Source organism: Protopterus annectens, chromosome 7.part0 (genome assembly GCF_019279795.1).
Source record: "Protopterus annectens isolate FY-2018-M chromosome 7.part0, PAN1.0, whole genome shotgun sequence".
NCBI lineage: Eukaryota > Metazoa > Chordata > Ceratodontiformes > Protopteridae > Protopterus > Protopterus annectens.
The window spans coordinates 1,316,568,625-1,316,585,524 of NC_056739.1; the positions used below are offsets into that span (position 1 = coordinate 1,316,568,625).

The 16,900-nt window shown below is 38.0% G+C and overlaps 1 protein-coding gene across 1 annotated transcript in view; it reads left to right on the forward strand.

The window, feature by feature from the left end:
• The window catches only part of ADAMTS9 (ADAM metallopeptidase with thrombospondin type 1 motif 9), a 1,232,634-nt gene that overhangs the window by 1,185,051 nt on the left and 30,683 nt on the right, over positions 1-16,900 (forward strand). Inside the window, exon 38 of the mRNA XM_044077927.1 lies at positions 10,051-10,155. Within this exon, the coding sequence (XP_043933862.1) occupies positions 10,051-10,155 (105 nt within the window). The remainder of the gene's footprint in view (positions 1-10,050; positions 10,156-16,900) is intronic.

The window sequence follows — 16,900 nt, forward strand, 5'->3', positions numbered from 1 at the left end:
TGCTTTTCATTCCGGGGGCATGTATATTCTAGGAGCTCTGCTCTCAGACATGCCCCCTGCACTCTTACACACTCCATGTAGGATTAGGAGCTGAGGCAGTGCGCCTTCATTAATTATGCATGGTGCACTGCCATCCTGCTCCTAATTGGCTGCCTCCATGCAGGACTAAGCTAGTCCTGCATGGAAGAATAGTAAATCTGGTGGAACATGTTTTGCAAATATAGTGGCCATTCAACCAAGTAACAGCACAGTTTGGAACAAAGTTACACATTTTACATATTCCACCTTCATTTGATCCTTTCCTTTTATTACTATTTGCCACTTTCCTTATTCTATGAGTCTCTAATGCATCTTTAAAACTTATTTTTATATAAAAAATATGATCCTTCTCAAATTACTGAAATACCCCTTGGTTAGCCTTCAAAATATTCTAACTTCTTTTACCTCCTGAATTAATATTACAGTCCAGAATAATTCCAGTATCTTATTTTCTTCATTCTCACATCAGTCTGGTTTATAACATCTACTATTTTTCTGCATAATATTTGGTCATAGAAGACACCATTGTGAAACAAACGAAAGTCCCTCTTACCAGGCTGGATAAGGAGAAGGTTACAGTTAGATTTCTGTCAGGGACCAGGATCCACCGGGTCATGTACGAGAGTGCAAGCAAATTCCACAGCAAGAAACGGAAACATTTGTGTTTGCATGCGTTGTATTAATAACACACGTATGGATGTAGAGTTGGTGCAATTCATCAAGTGTGGAATTATGTTGGTGTGCATGTGCATGCATCTTCTTAAAGAAGAAGATGCTAGTGTTTAATGAAGAAATGTTTATTTTTTCTTTTGGTAATTAATTAAAAAGTAAATGTGGAAGCCCCTTGCCAGCAGGCCCCCACCCAGCCACCAGGATCTAGGCAACTGCCTTAGTCACCTAGTGCTGGATCTGGCTCTGGCCTGTGTCCACAGCAGTGGGGCATCAGTAATAAAAAAGAGAGGCCACTCTTGACTTCCGTCTTGCAAGCCATTTGATGGTGGCCATCCATGGTTCAGAAAGAGAACAGTCACAAAATCATATATAAGAGAGGCAAATATGCAACTCAGGTAAAGTTCCTCTTAGTAAGGAAAGGTCACTGGTGTAGAATCAGTTTTTTCCAAAGTCATCCTCAGTAAAACAGGCAGCCCACAACATAAACTGTTGGTGGCCCAATCAACTGCAAGCTGTGGTCAGAGAAGGCTCAATGGTCAACAGAGACTAAGTTGAAGACCTGTAAGTTGACTGGAGAGAAAGCACAACAGTTCAAGAATATACTCATGGCTGTAGTATCTCAATCAGAAGAGCAAATAGATGAAAATGAAAAAGAATGGCAGCTCCTTCATACATCAGGTATGAAGACTATAGCACATATATTGGGCCTAGCCAAGCATGGCAAAAAAAGTATATGAGTAAACATAGTGGTGGAATGCAGATGTCCAGGAAGTCATCAAAAGAAAGGAGTGCAGGAAAAAGTGGGAGATAGAAAAGGTGGACAAGGAAAAGAAGGAATACTGATTGGCTAACAAAGAGGCTATAAGAACAGTTGCATTATCAAAGAACAAGGTTTCAGTGGCAATGCACCAGCTTCTGTAAAGGGACTCAGCAGATGGGAAAAAAGAAACTAAATCAGGGTAGAAGGTTAAAAGCTAAAGAGCATAATCATCAGACATCCTACATGAGAGATGCCAACAGCAACCTGGTCATCAGTGCACAGGATGTCATAGGCATGTGGAAGAAGGACATCCAGCAGCTTCTGAATGAAGAAAACACCACAGAAGCTGCACTGTCCCAGACACAGCTGCAATGAAAGAAGAAGAGGTTCTCACCACAGAAGTAGTAAGAACAGCACTAAGGAAAATGAAGTCAGGGAAAGCAGCAGGCTCAGATGAAGTGACAGAAGATATGATCAAGATGTTGGGTCAGTTAGGGGAAAAATGGCTTCTGGTGATACTCATAGCAGTATGGAGAGAAAGAAGCATCTCAGGTGATTGAAGAATAAGCATGCTAGTGCAAGTGTGCAAAAACAAAGGAAACATTCACAACTGTGGGCAGTATAGAGGAATCAAACTCCTGTCACACAGCATGAAAGTTCTAGAGATGATGACTGATATATGTGTATGTAGATTAGTAGAAAGTAAGATGGGAGATGAGCAGTTCAGATTCAGATCAGAATGCATGACAACCAACCTGATGTTTGCAGTGAGACAGATATTTGAGAATATGCTACAGATGGAGAAAAAGTCCAACTGGGTATACCTAGACTTGAATAAATTATATAACAAGGTCTCATGAAAGCTGATTTTGGTAGTCCTATGATGGTTTGAAGTTACAGAAATTGTTATTTAGTACAGGCTGCATACAAGGACCCAATAATACAAGTACAAACAGTATTAGAATCACAGAGGGGTTCTTAGTAGGAATGGGTGTCCATTAGGGTTCAGCTTTGAGCAATTCATACTGGTGCTGACCTACATTAGTAAACAGGTAGGAGGGGACAAATCAACAAAGCTGCTGTATGCATATAATGAGGCATTATAGGCAGACTCTGAACAAGAACTTCAACAAATGTTTAGAAATAGAATGTAAACGTGAAAGCACTCAGGATGAAATTGAGTACAGATAGAGCAGTTGTAATGGCAGCAAAGAGGGGAAATCAGAAGAAACTGAGTATAGAGATAATAGGGAAAACAGTGGAGCAGAATTACAGCTACAAGTACCTGGGAAGATTGGTTAATCAGAGGAGTAGTCTGACTGAAGAATCAAAGCTAGAATCAGAGGGGCTGCAGCCAACTGGCAGAGAGTGTCTCAGGGGTGGTGTGTGACAGAAGAATGCCAAAGAAGTTGAAAATTAGGATGTACAAAACAATGGTGTGGCCAGTACTACTGTATGGTACAGAAACCTTGTTAGTGAATGAAGAGCAATTGCGGAATCTAGAGATGATGGACATGGAGATGAAGTGCCTGAGATGGGTGATAGGATGCACACTGTGGGATGGTTGAAGAAATGAGGACATCAGAGCATAAGCCCAAGTAGCTCCAATTGTAGAGAATGTCAAAGAGGACAGATTACTGTGCTTCAAGCACATGTGTGGGAAGCAAAAGACAATCTGGTTCAGAAGATTTGGGACAGACAGAAAGAAGGCAGAAGAAAACAAGCACATCCAATAAAGAGATGCATGGATTGCATGAGAGAAAACCTGCATCAGTCAGGTATGCCTGCTAAAGAAGGTAGGTGAGTGCCACTGAATCAAGAGAGATGGAAAGAGTTGAAGAGATACCCTAACCCAATGTAAAAAATCAGTAAAAAGGAGTTGATAATGATGATGACACAGGTCATGGTCTCTGTCACAAGAGCTGTTAACAGCATGTAGAGTTCTTGTATATCTATAGCTATGTATGTATACCACCAGCTATTCCTATGGGCACTAAAATTTCTCTCCATAGATAATCTGGCAATTTGCTGGTTTCATTCCTAAGTTTCAGATAACAAACTGTACTATGGAAGGATAACCTATCCTCCCTATTACCAGTCACTGGGTCAGGGGTCAGTATTAGGTCCTCTCCTATTCTCCATCTTCATTAATGATCTCTATGCAGTCTTCCCAAATGCAAACTGCATTCAATATGCAGATGACTCTACCCTAATCTGTTTTGCTACCTCCCCAATAGACTTACAGACTTTATCCCACAATAAGTTTAACATAGTTGAAAATTGGCTCACTCATCGGCATCTACTATTAAATCCAAATAAAAAAAAGCTGTTACTCTTCACCCCACTCGTAAGGTCCCTTTGCCATCATTAACCATAACATCTAACAATGACACCATAATTTCCCCAGGACCTACTACTAAACTATTAGGTGTAATAGTCGACGATAATCTTAAGTTGGATGCTCACATCGCTCGAACCATTAAAAAAATAAAGTAAGAAACTTGGCTCTTTATATAAGATTAAGCCATTAACCCCATTGCTAGGACTGTGATTGACCGTACACATTTACTATCAACCCTTCTTTATGCCTCTCCTATCTATACAAACCTAAGTAAATATGACCGCAGTAAACTCAAAAGCTGCTGTAATAATATTGACAGACTTGCCACAGGTTCAGCATATAGAACACATCACTGTCTTAACCTTAGATCCCTAGGATGGCTAGAATTACCTTGTCTATTTCCGTATAACCAATTAATAGTTGCTTACAAAGTTCTCTACCAGCCAGAAATCACACCCATACTCAAAAATATAATCACCCCCTACAGTAACCTAAAACCACTCCGCTCTTCTAACAGAATGCTAGTGCAAACTGTTAAATCCTACAACTTAGCTGTTGAGTCATTATTTTCCAACTCTTTTGGCAAAACCTGGAACCTACTTCCTTTTGAACGTACTGCAGTCCACTCCCTAACCCAATTTAAAATGTACACCTAAAAATTCACTGGTTAGACCCCAGTACAAACCCAGCCTATCCTATTCACTATTCATTTTGTATCACTATATCCCCTAGCTACATGTAGAAACTGTCTTTATAATGAGTTTGAAACAGCAGCTGTTTTACAAGAATGATTACATCTCACTTCTAATGGATTGTACTCCCAAATGGTATGGCTAATTGCACGACTATGTGCTGCTAAAAATATATGTGTTCTAGGATAAAAATTAATAATTGTGAAGTTTTTCTGTATGTATTCTGGTAAATCTAGAATATGTATTTATATGTTCTTGTATAAAAAATCTATAATGTTAAAGTCTTCTGTATCTATGTACATGTGGAACTTTTCTCCCCGGACCTCCACTGAAAATGGACATGTATCCAGTTCGACTTTCCCAGTTAACAAATGTAAAATAAATATCTGTGTGTGTGTGTGTGTGTGTGTGTGTGTGTGTGTGTGTGTGTGTGTGTGTGTGTGTGTGTGTGTGTATAGGTTCATAGGTAGGTACTAGGCTATTGGCCCTAGGGCCTAAGTCTCTGGGACAGGAATCTATTGCTCCAGCATGTTCTGTTTATTGTGGTGACAGGGTTTAGGTCCCTAGAGTATGTAGCTTGGAGGGACTGGAATTTCTATAAGTGGAGCATGTCCAACAGCTCTGGGTTTGACATAGCTTTGTATGTTAGGCAGAGACTGCCTCTGAGTAGACGATATGCAACGGAAGAAAGCTGGAGATTTTTGAGACGGTCTGCATAGGGTATCTGTTTGAGGTTGGTAATCCTCTTTGTGAGGAATTTCTGCAGCCTTTCCAGTTGTTGTAGATGTCTTGTGAGATACACATCAAAAGGGGAGATGTTCTCTATAATGGGTCTAATGAGTGACGAGTAGAGGGGAACAATGACCTCTTTTTTTCCCTGGATGAGAAACCTTTTGTGATGAGGTGTGCCATGTACACGTATTTCCTGACTACTGTGGTGATGTGATTATCAACGGAGAGGTTACTGTCCACCTGTGTCCCAAGGTCTCATCATACTTTCGGTGTTAAGTAGACTACCGCCTATGTGATAGTTCATGGGTACAGAGTTTTTACCAAAGGGGATGACAATGCATTTTTTGGCATTGAGCTTGAGGCCATGGCTTTAACACCAGGCACCTGTCTCAGTGAGGCCCTTTTGTAGGATGTCCACATCATTAGGAGTTTCGATTATGGTTCCTAGTTTGCAGTCATCTGCAAACTTCATTAGCCAAAGACCTTCTGTGTTAGCCTGCACTTCAGAGAAGTAGATACCAAACAGGAGAGGAACAAGGACTGAACCCTGTGGCACTCCACTTGTCACTGGTCTAAAGTCAGATTTGGAGTCTGTTACTTTCACAGTGTGGGTTCTGTCAGTGAGCCAGTTGGCAACCCATCTTGTGACATAGGGATTTATACCTAGTTTAGTGAGTTTATCTATAATTCCAGAGTGGGGGATGGCAATGAAAGCCTTGGCAAGATCTAGATAGGCTGTGTGAACCACCTTACCCTCATCTACTGCTTTGGTGACTGCTTCAAAGACGTCTATCAAGTTTAGGAGACATGATCTGCCTTTTACAAATCTGAAGTGGGTAGGGTCCAGAGTTTGGAGATTACCAATGTCTTTGTTTATAAGTTCCATGATGATACATTCCATGGCCTTGCAGACCAGGCTAGTCAGGCTAATGGGGCGGTATATATGTATATATATATATATATATATATATATATATATATATATATATATATATATATATATATATATATATATATATATATATATATATATATATAAATATATATATATATATATATACACACACACACACACACACACACACACACACACACACACACACACACACACACACACACACACACACACACACACACACACACACACACACACACACACACACACACATTGTTATATAGATATACATATTGATCTCTCTCTCTCTGTGTATATATATATATATATATATATATATATATATATATATATATATATATATATATATATATAGTTACACATGAGTTCCTTGCAGAAGGGAGAGCATATGTTTCATTGACAGCTGTTTTGCTGACTGTGTATGATTGATTAAGTAGCTGTCAACAGATGTCTGAGGTCACAAGTTTGCATGCAGCAAGGATATCTGTAGCACATACACAGTGGCTTTGGAAATTAGCACTGCTGACTTTTTTTGTCAACATTATTTGGATATTTTGATACACCATATACATACTAAACCATTGCATTTCAGGAGGGAGTTGTGTTCCAGTGTGAACACTAGATGGGCTTTGTATGAAGTGGAGGGGCATGAATGAAGCAGTGATGTATGCAAGTTATAGTGTGGCTATATCTTATGTGCTGGCCGCTGTGTCTGTGAAGTACATATATGGTATGTGAACTACCTTGCCACTCAGGAGCATAGCTAACATGCGACAAATAGGGCAGCTAGCCCATGCACAAGGTGTTAGGCATCTTAACTGTGAGCACCAAGAATGGATTTTTATTTATTCTGTTTTTTGTTTTTGCTCATGTTGTCAGGAGGGCATGACTCAATTGATGTGGCAGTTGCCATCCTATGTGAAGAGGAGGGACTTTATTTTTCCAAATTGCATCAAAATGATTTGAGGGCATGACATGATTGGCTAACACCTTTACCTGTATCTCTGTAGCCGAGTCTAAAGCTTCAGGTTCCATATCAAAGTGAGTTAGCCATACATTAATGGAGCTCTCTAGCACATCAACAAAACTGCACCTTATTTAATTATTTATTTATTGCTTTTGTTTACTGAGAAAGTCTAACTGGACTCATTTCTTATTTTCAGTGAAGACCAAGGAAGAAAAGCTACAATACAATGCAATACAGTTGAACATTTTCAATGACATCAAACATAGATACTATATACTTTATCATGGGAAGTTGCAGTTTTGTATCCTATAAATATGAACACGGGGACCAAGAAATCGGTAGTGGAATTATGTGCTAACAGGCATAGTATTACAGTGGCAGTTGTTTATTACATTATTGATATAACATTTAGACATATTGTAATTTGTAATTTTATGCAGTTACTCTTTGTCTTAGAAAGGATAAAGAGCAAAAAGGACAGTTACAGGAGAAATGAATGGTTTAATTAGTTGGAGCAAATTTGTAGCACCATGAGCTAAGTAGGTGTGGTTTTAGTTGAAGTTTGAAAGACTTTAGTGACTTGTTTTGTCTAACTGTTAGGCGGATGGAGTTCTAGGTTTTAAACAATATGTAGGAGTATAGGGAGCAGCCAGTCAAGCTGTTAGGTTTGGATATGTATAGTAGGGCTTTGTTGTAAAAGTACAAAGTCCTAGTTGGGGTGGTAAGATTGTATTAGGTTTTTTAGGAATGGACAGTCATTTGGTTTATATAGTACTTTATGGAATGTAGGAAGTTGAGAGTATATGAGTTGATGTGGTAGCCGCTAGACAGTAGTGTGATCTCTGGAGAGGTTGGCTGCAAATTTTACAACCTTGTTGTAGCACTGCTCAAGCTTGTTTAGATAAGTTTGTTGGATGTTTGTGAATCTTGTTGCAGCATATAGGAGGTTGGGTAGCAGGCATGTTACTGCAATATGTGATCTCTGTTATATAGACAGGGTTGGGCTCTACAGCGAACACCATGTTTTTGGTGAATTTTTTTAACTACATGATCCATGTGGGCATTGAATTTTAGGGCTTCATCTATATGAACTCCTAGTAGTTTGGTATGGGTGGCAATTTGTATTTTGGTGTTGTTAGAGGAGGTAACAGGGAAAGGTGATTTTTTTTATTGTAAGGTGTTTTGGAGTGAAGAGAAGTTATTTTGATTTGTTGCGTTTAAGGAATACCTGGTTGTAATGTCAGATTCTTGAGTTAGTTGTTGTAGGTAGTCAAGTTTTTTTTTTGCTTCACAGATGATGGTTGAATGATTTGTGTACTGTACTAGGGTGGTATTCTTGTCAGGACAAGGTCACTAACAAAGCTGTTAAATAGGATAGGGCTAAGTATTAATCCCTGGAATACTCCAACTGATGTGGAGAGAAATGGTGAGATATCAGTCAGCCATTTCACTGTCTGATGGTGATTAGCCTGGTAGCTAAAACAACAGGAGATGGAAGGGTTATCAAGGCATAGGTTAGACATTTTTTTAAAAGAGAACAGTGTGGGAGACAGTGTGGAAAGTTTTAGAGAGATCCCAAAAGAGGGTTGATACTGGGTTACTGCCATCCCTGTTTGACTGTATTAATGAAGCTAAGGAGAACCATTGATATGCTATGGTGAGGGTGAAGCCCGTGTTGTGAGAGAGAGAAGTGCTTTATCGGGTAATATAGTGAATTAATTGTGACTGAATGCATTTTTCAAGTATCTTGAATAGAGTGGAAAGAATGGCAGTTGGCCTATAATTAGTGAACTCAGTTGATTGACCACCTTTATGGTCAACACTATTTTAATGATGTCCAGTTGTACTGATTGAGGTATGAGACAAAGGTGCCATTTTTGAAATTTGAGAGGTTATGAGCCACATTGCAGTGATTCACTTTTATCTTAACTATATCCCATGCATTTATAAACTCTAAGTTTGTTACATATATAATCTTTCCATTTACTGGAAACAGGTTTATGGTGTTAGGGAGACTATACTCTTCAGCAGAGAGCTCTTGTTTCTGAACAGTTTATAGGGTAAGGAAGTGTGGCCAAACTAATGACAAATAAACACTTGATGAATAGCTATCATAATCAAATGAGTTTTTATTTAATTCAAACACCCATTTTTTTTTCTTTTTAATATCCTTATGTTTTCTAACACCACAATCAGGGATAAGGCTCCTGATTTGTACCTTCTACCTGCTGAAATTAAGCATTAGGTTCACCATATTTATTAACTTTGGATATTATACTGTGCTTCGAAGATTTGTTTTAAAGGAATAATTGACAGTCTTAGCTATCATTTTCAATGAAAATCATAAGACTGATTTTTAATTCTACTCATCTTATATAGTAAAATTTATTTAAGCAGTAGTGCATGAGTACAGTTAAGAAATTTTAGATTGTCATTTGAAAGATTATAAAGTCACTTTGCATTATGATCTCATGCCTTCATTCTGTGTTCTACTGAGCATACTGTAATGCAACAGATTTGGTGTTGCATTGTTTACAAAGGTTGATCTGTTAAAGAGTGTATTTCTTAAGTGATTTGTGTTTCTCACAATCTTTAAATTCATCCACTCTCATCTGAGCTACATACATTAGAAGTGCCCATCTCTGATTAATGGTAAGAATTTTGATTTCTGAATGAGCCAGATTGTATTTGAAATTTAGTTTGGCAGGACAGCCAGTTTATAGTGAGACCAAATAGTTCCATCAGCTTGTTTCATACATTGTATGCTGATTAAAGGTTAGAAAATGCAGTCACTCATACTGCACTTACAGGCTGATTATTTTTGCTTACCAAAGTATTACATTTTAGTGAACTCTAGTAGAACATTATTATACTGTTAAATTGATAGATCTGTCTGTCTATTATTACTAAAAACTTTTTTTTTAACTGCAGGGTCAGTTTAGTATCAATCTCCATGGAACTGGCTTTTCAATACATGAAGACACCCAATGGGCAACGCAGGGAAATTATGCAGTCATGAATCTACAGAGAGCACCTGTAAGATTATTATAGTGATGCATATATGTTATATATCTTTAGTGCAGAAAAAACAAGTTAAAAATATAGTAATATGCCTGGTAACTTCATATTTATCAAGAATGAAATTAGCAGTAATTATTAATTCTTGGTAATCTCATGTTAGAAAAAGTAAATATTCTGATAATGATTTCCTACTGGATATAACGAATGACCTAATTACGGTTACTTAAGACCATTTTAATCCATTTTATTTATATTAGGAACATAACACTCTTGGCTTCCTGCATGTCATGTAAAGTTTGAATTGCATTTGGGCATTTAAATTACAGTGGATGCATAACCAAACTGAAAACATTAATACTATTCATTGTAACCATTCACATTATGCTCTTCCATTGCTAAGTGGTAGGGTGTGCCAAACAGACAAGTAAATATTTCTAAGTCTTGTTCATATAGAATGAATATGTAGACAGTATTATAAAGCAAAACACATTTTTTGCTTTTTTAAACTTTTTAATTTCACTCTCTGGAATTTTAAAGAAATATCAGACAGGATTTCAATTGAATCAGCAAAGCATTGGGAAGGGTCATTAACATTCAGCAACATTACATCTGTTATACATTCTACATCTGTCCTAGGTTTGCAATCATGGGAAGGGGGTGGGAAGAGTTGCACCTAGTATTACCTGATACAACGCTAGCCTAGTAGCTCAGTTGAGCACATGATATGTCAGATAAAAGTGATGAGAATGTGTAACATTCTGTACTATTAAATCTTATTATTTATTCTGGCATGAGCCAGACACTGCCTAGCCTTCCACATAGCTACGAATGTCACCCAAATTTGCACATCCCCAAAGTGCCATAAGCATTTTTGTGGTAAAACTGAAAACCTTTTAATGGATATACTATAAATGCTTCAATGTACTCAGGCTTCAGGCTATGGGAATGTGGTAATAAAGCACTATCCAAGCTGATTATTCAAATGCCAGGTTTACAAAGTCCCTGTGTGCATGTGTCCAGTCCTCAAACTACATCTACAGCCACCTCACCTGCCTGAGAGTAGCTCAACCTGTGTATCAGAAGTGGCACTACGGGTATTTGTCTTGTAGACCAGATTCTACCTGTGGTACCATTTTCATCATCTCCATGATTCCTCATTGTCATGCATTGGGTATGGCATCTGTGACGACATAAGGGCACGTGATAGCATACTACACCAAGAACAAACTGCTTTAGAATTCCAGTCCTTATCAGCTGCCAGAAAGGGAGAAAACAAACCCTGTTTAAAGTAGCAATGTGGTTCAAGTCAAAATTTCCACTTCACAGTTTCAGTGTACAGGAATTACTCTTGGCCTCATTACTGCCTGCATGCATTTTTCATCTTCATACTTTTCCTGTATGTGTGCTTTATATCCTCAAGGTTTACAGGATTCCACAGACACACACACACACACACACACACACACACACACATGTATATATATATATATATATATATATATATATATATATATATATATATATATATACACAAAAACAAAGAGCTGTGCAGTACTTATCTGTTGCAGTAATAACAAATCTATTCTTTCTAATAGGCACCAGTGGGTACTCACTGTCAAATCAGCATGCTCACTTTTCTTTGCTTTGCTTTGAAAATGAGTGATACAGCTTGTTTTCAAATTGCTGCACAGTACTATATTAGTCCCAGTATTTGGCCCTGGGGCAGAGCATATGGCTGATTTACATTACTCATGTTTGTAGACTGCCACATTTGTCTGTGGCATTATTCATCAAGACTGCTGCAGCTCTGCTTATCAGAGCCCTGATACAGCTGCAGCACTACAGTTGTATTTGAATTGTTCTTTTATAATGTACCCTACAGTCCTGTTAGAAACCAGATTGTGCAGTCTGTTGTGTGTTTCTGAATAAGAAAGTGTCTTCGGAATATTATTTATATTTTATGACATGGCTGTGGCCATGAGATATAGTTCCTTTACCTTTTTATGTACTGATGATTTTTTGCCTTATTTTAGATTGTATAGCTATAATAAAAACACTATAATAATCACAAATGACAGCTTTATTTTACTGTAGAAAGAAATTCACAAAACTTGAAATGTGAAAGGTCAGTACCTGAAAAACTATAACAAATCAGCATAATGTAAATGATAATTTTTTACTGGTCTTGCAAAACATGCAAATCAAATGTTATCTATCTGGTTTATTCGGCATCACAGTGTAGGCATGATTAAAACTATTTTGAAGAACTATATTCAATGGGAAATGAACATCATACCAACGACAGCTGATTTTTCTGTTTGGGTATTATTTGCAGTTACATATAATGTGATGCATATAGTTGGACAGTACAGCAAATTGTTTCATGGAACTGAGTTTTATACCATGAGTTCTCTGATCATATTACTATGTATTATTTTTAAAGCTGTTTTACTTTTTATTTCTTTCTATAGTCTATTATTAGAGGAAGTCAACTTCCTGCACTGAGAAATACGTAATTGTGTTCTTTTATGACTCTCAATTTCAAAAGTCCCTCATATCAGTTCATACTGTCTATAAAACTAATTAGACAAAGTCAATCTTATTCCTTCCTGATCAGGAACAATTATATTTGCATTTAATCAAAATCTATCACATTTTCTGCTTTGTATACTTTCATTTTCCTCCATATTGTCTCGTACAGTCTAACTCCAGTATTTGCATCGCCCTAAGATAGTTCATACATCCTTAGACATATTATTTCACTTAAATCAAGCAGTAGAATCCAGTACTTGCTCTCACTCTGGGTGAAGAGAAGAATGTCAGAACCCAGTAATGTCACACCACTTTTGTTTCTCCCTCCTTGCTAAGACCGAGGAACAAGGCTTTACGGTACCAAGTATAGCAGCCCCCACACATGCAGTTATAACTTGTTCTAGCATATGGTAAAATGACACACTACTGGCCATCTCACATACCACTGGGTGCCCTTCCTCTTCTAAATGAACTACTTAATAGGTTACAGGCTTTACAAGCAGGGAGTTTTGCCTCTGCAAAGCTAAGCCTACCATTCATTTTTAATTGATTTTGATATTGCTTCCTCATGACTGTGATTTGGACTAAGAATATTACACCTCCCACTAGGTTTTAGATTTTCGCATTGAAGTGTTTTCAATCTGGTTTTTTTTTTTCTTTTTTATGAATACCTTTTTTTCTTCCCTTCTCTTAGTCAAGTTCTTTAATAATCAGACTGTAAATATATTTTTTTATATATTTACCCACACAAAGCAAAATGTTGTTCCTTTCGCTATGATCTCATTATGATGTTTCTGTTTTCATTATGCATTTTACTGTGCCATGTAAGATATTATGACAATTGTTTATGTTGATATTAACCCTTTGTGAAACCCTTTAGTCTTATATTTGTAGCAAAATTCATCTACTTGTAGGATCGACAAGTTGTGGCTTCTTGCAGTCTTCATAGATTACCTGTTGCTGAGCTATATGTCTGGTACTAAATGTCCTAAAATATACTAAATACACTAATTTATGAGCTTGGTCTACTTGTATTAATTGCCTTAATATAACTTCAGTGATCCACAAGCTTGTTGTACTGCTATTGAATTCTCAAATCCACAAGCTTTTTCTACCAGTACGATATTCCCAAATCCTATTATGGACCCCAGTCATACCTTCAACCTCTTAGCACAAGAAATCTGGACAAAGCCATAAATAATGGGGGGGGGCAAATCCCCAAAAAGGAATCAAGTTTTACATATTGCTCTTATAAACTTAGAAAGTTAATAGAATAAAAAAAGTGCATTAATATGAAGTTTCACAAGGGTATGAAGTCTGAAACTCAAACGTCTGCTATTATTTTCTGACTTCAATCATCAATGATTTTCCAGGAAACCAAGCATTTTATGAGGGACAGACTAAAAAATATGAGGGAAATATCTGTACTTTCTGTTAAAATTTTAACAGTTTGACCTTGTCCTCATAAATATCCTCGCCAACCTTTGTTACATTAGAACTTAAATCAGGAATCATTTCCTTTCAAACTGGCAGTACTTCCCCTAGAATTAACCACTGTGTTTAGGAACTTCTGAAAAGCAAAACTCCTTCAGTTACTTGATGACCTGAGTAAATTCTACATCAATCCTTCCCTGAAGGATCCCTTTTCTAAAGCCATCACTTGTGCTTCTGACTTTTACACTCACAAATACTTTTGTTGATAAAGCAGTCCTTATCTACACCAAATATAATGAGAGATTTATAAACAATACCATATGCTGAAACACCCATATTAATGAATTTTATAACAACAGAAAGAAATTGCTTAGTGCGTATCAGAGGTCTCATTCCACCTACAGTAAGAGCATAGTTAAGCAAGCTAGTAAAGACCTAAAGGGAACCATTAGGTCAGTGTTGACTATAAACATAAAATGTCCACTGGTTCCAAAGCTAACAGCAAATGTATATTTAACTGTATTAGGAAGTTATGAAATCAAGCCAAACAATGTTCAAAATTCTTCCACAATAATGCTGCACACTCAGACTGAGGCATTTGGCACAATACCCCACTTGGACATTGATGACAAGCTCAAGAGGTTAGGTATAAAACCTTGTCACCTGGTGGATAGCCAGCTGGCTGACAGACAGGACAAAGGAAGTTAGAAATGGGGAGTCCACCTCTGCAAAAGGCCAGTCTCAAGTGGACTACCTCAGAGATCAGTCCAGGGACCACTCCTTTTTGGATTTACTTCTCTGAAGACAAGACCTATGTTAAGGGTCTCTGGCTGACCAAATTTGGTGATGATTGCAAATTAGGAGCATTCATAGAATCCTCCACTGACACTAATATTCTCCAGGAAGGCCTGACACAGACAAGTAACTTCTGTCAGAGCAATGGACTAAAACTATATGCCAAGAAATGCATAATTGTTTCTTTCAAGAAGTCATCCACCCCTGGTAAATATCATATTGACAACACAACTTTAAGAGCTGACCCAGTAGTCAGGGACCTTAGGACACAGATAGACAGTAATCTAGACTTTGACCATCACATGTCTAGAGTAGTGAGAAAATCAATCTATTTTGTGCAATTTATAAACAAAGTTATGGCATCTGGATCCCAGGAGGTCATTGTTCTGCTGTATTCAGCATTCACCATACCTATCAGTGAGCACAGTACCCCCCCCCTTTGGTATGTATCTAACAAGGCACATCCAACAATAATAATGTCCACCGAGGTTCCTCACTAAAAGAATATAGGGCATAAGTAACATGTCCTCTGCAGATCATCTTAAAGCCCTGTCCCTGTATTCTGTCTCCTACAGGCTGCTGAGAGAAGATCTAAGCCTGGCATACAAGGCATTGTCAGACTCCAAACTGATGGACATTCTGCATATCTGCAAACCAAACAGCATTATTGTTACCCGTTCTAAAGACTTAAACATTGCCTGTGATATAAATAGAACCTGCTGGAAAGACAGGTATATATTCCATAGACTACCTCTTCTCTGGAACAGGCTCCCTATTCAGAGGAAGCAGAGTTCCTCCCTCCCATATTCAAGTGTAACTTGGACAATTAAATGGGGAACAGAAACTTTATCCCTGGTTTGGTAACTATCCCTGGGATTCAATAAAGCAATTTTACCATGCCAGAATAGTGTAATGGCTTCTGCATGAAATATGGCGCAGAGCGATTCAGTAAACAAGGCTGAAGACATGCACGAACCTGCCAGCACTATTCTGGCACGGACACCACTGAACAATGCCAAATACCTCATTTGCTGGTGAAAAACATGTACATGAAGTGAATTAGAGATTATGTAAGCAGACAGGATCCATGCCAGAGCAGACTCTGCTGCAGAAATGTATTTGGTTACTAACCATGTACATTTCTGAAAAATCAAAATGGGGGCATGATAGCTCAAAGTAAAGCATGTATTATGATCATTAGGCATGCCAATGGCCAAAAGTATGGCCATTGGCATGCACAAGTGTGTCCAAATTATAAAAATCAAACATTTATTTGGACAATTTCAGCCATTTAAGCATAGTGCAGTGGCGCTGAAATGAGATCATGTATAAAATAAAAAAAAGGTAAAAACGCAATTCTATGTGAAATATGAATTTTGCAATTATAGTGGGTAGCATGCAGAACCAAAACAATAATAAGTAGCACTGGTTGCTAAGGACATAGGCTCCGGTGTAGTGGTGTAACAAGAGACTAAGGCAGTAGGGTGTGCAAGTGAGCAAAATTTACTGAATAGCAAAATGGGAGACCATTGTCTGGATGCACCTGACTGTGTAAGAGCTGTAATGCAGTGGTGTAAACAGGAGAAGCAGCTGACATGAAAAGGGGGTGTACCATGCTTGGTGTAAGCACATTGGAGCTCCACAGCTTCCATTTCAGCTTAGCTAAGCACAGCTAACCAAAGGTGTGTGTTTGAAGCTGTATTTACTTATTCGATGAAATGAGAAGCATGTTCGCATCCAGGGGAGGGACATTTCTCCTTAAAAGTGTTTACTTTAGCTAAACAGGTTTGCACAGTGTGCACTGGGTCTTAAACAAACAAACAAAAAAACAGAAATAGCAAAACTGTTTACATTTGGGTGGCAGTCTGTGTGGTGTACCGTGGGTCTTAAAAGGGGCGGAAATGGGAAGGGAAAAAAATGGGAAATAGCCAGTGGCAGCTGGTGACTTCAAATCAAAGGGGGGCTGCAGGAGACAGCTGAATGGGTGGGGTCAATGGGA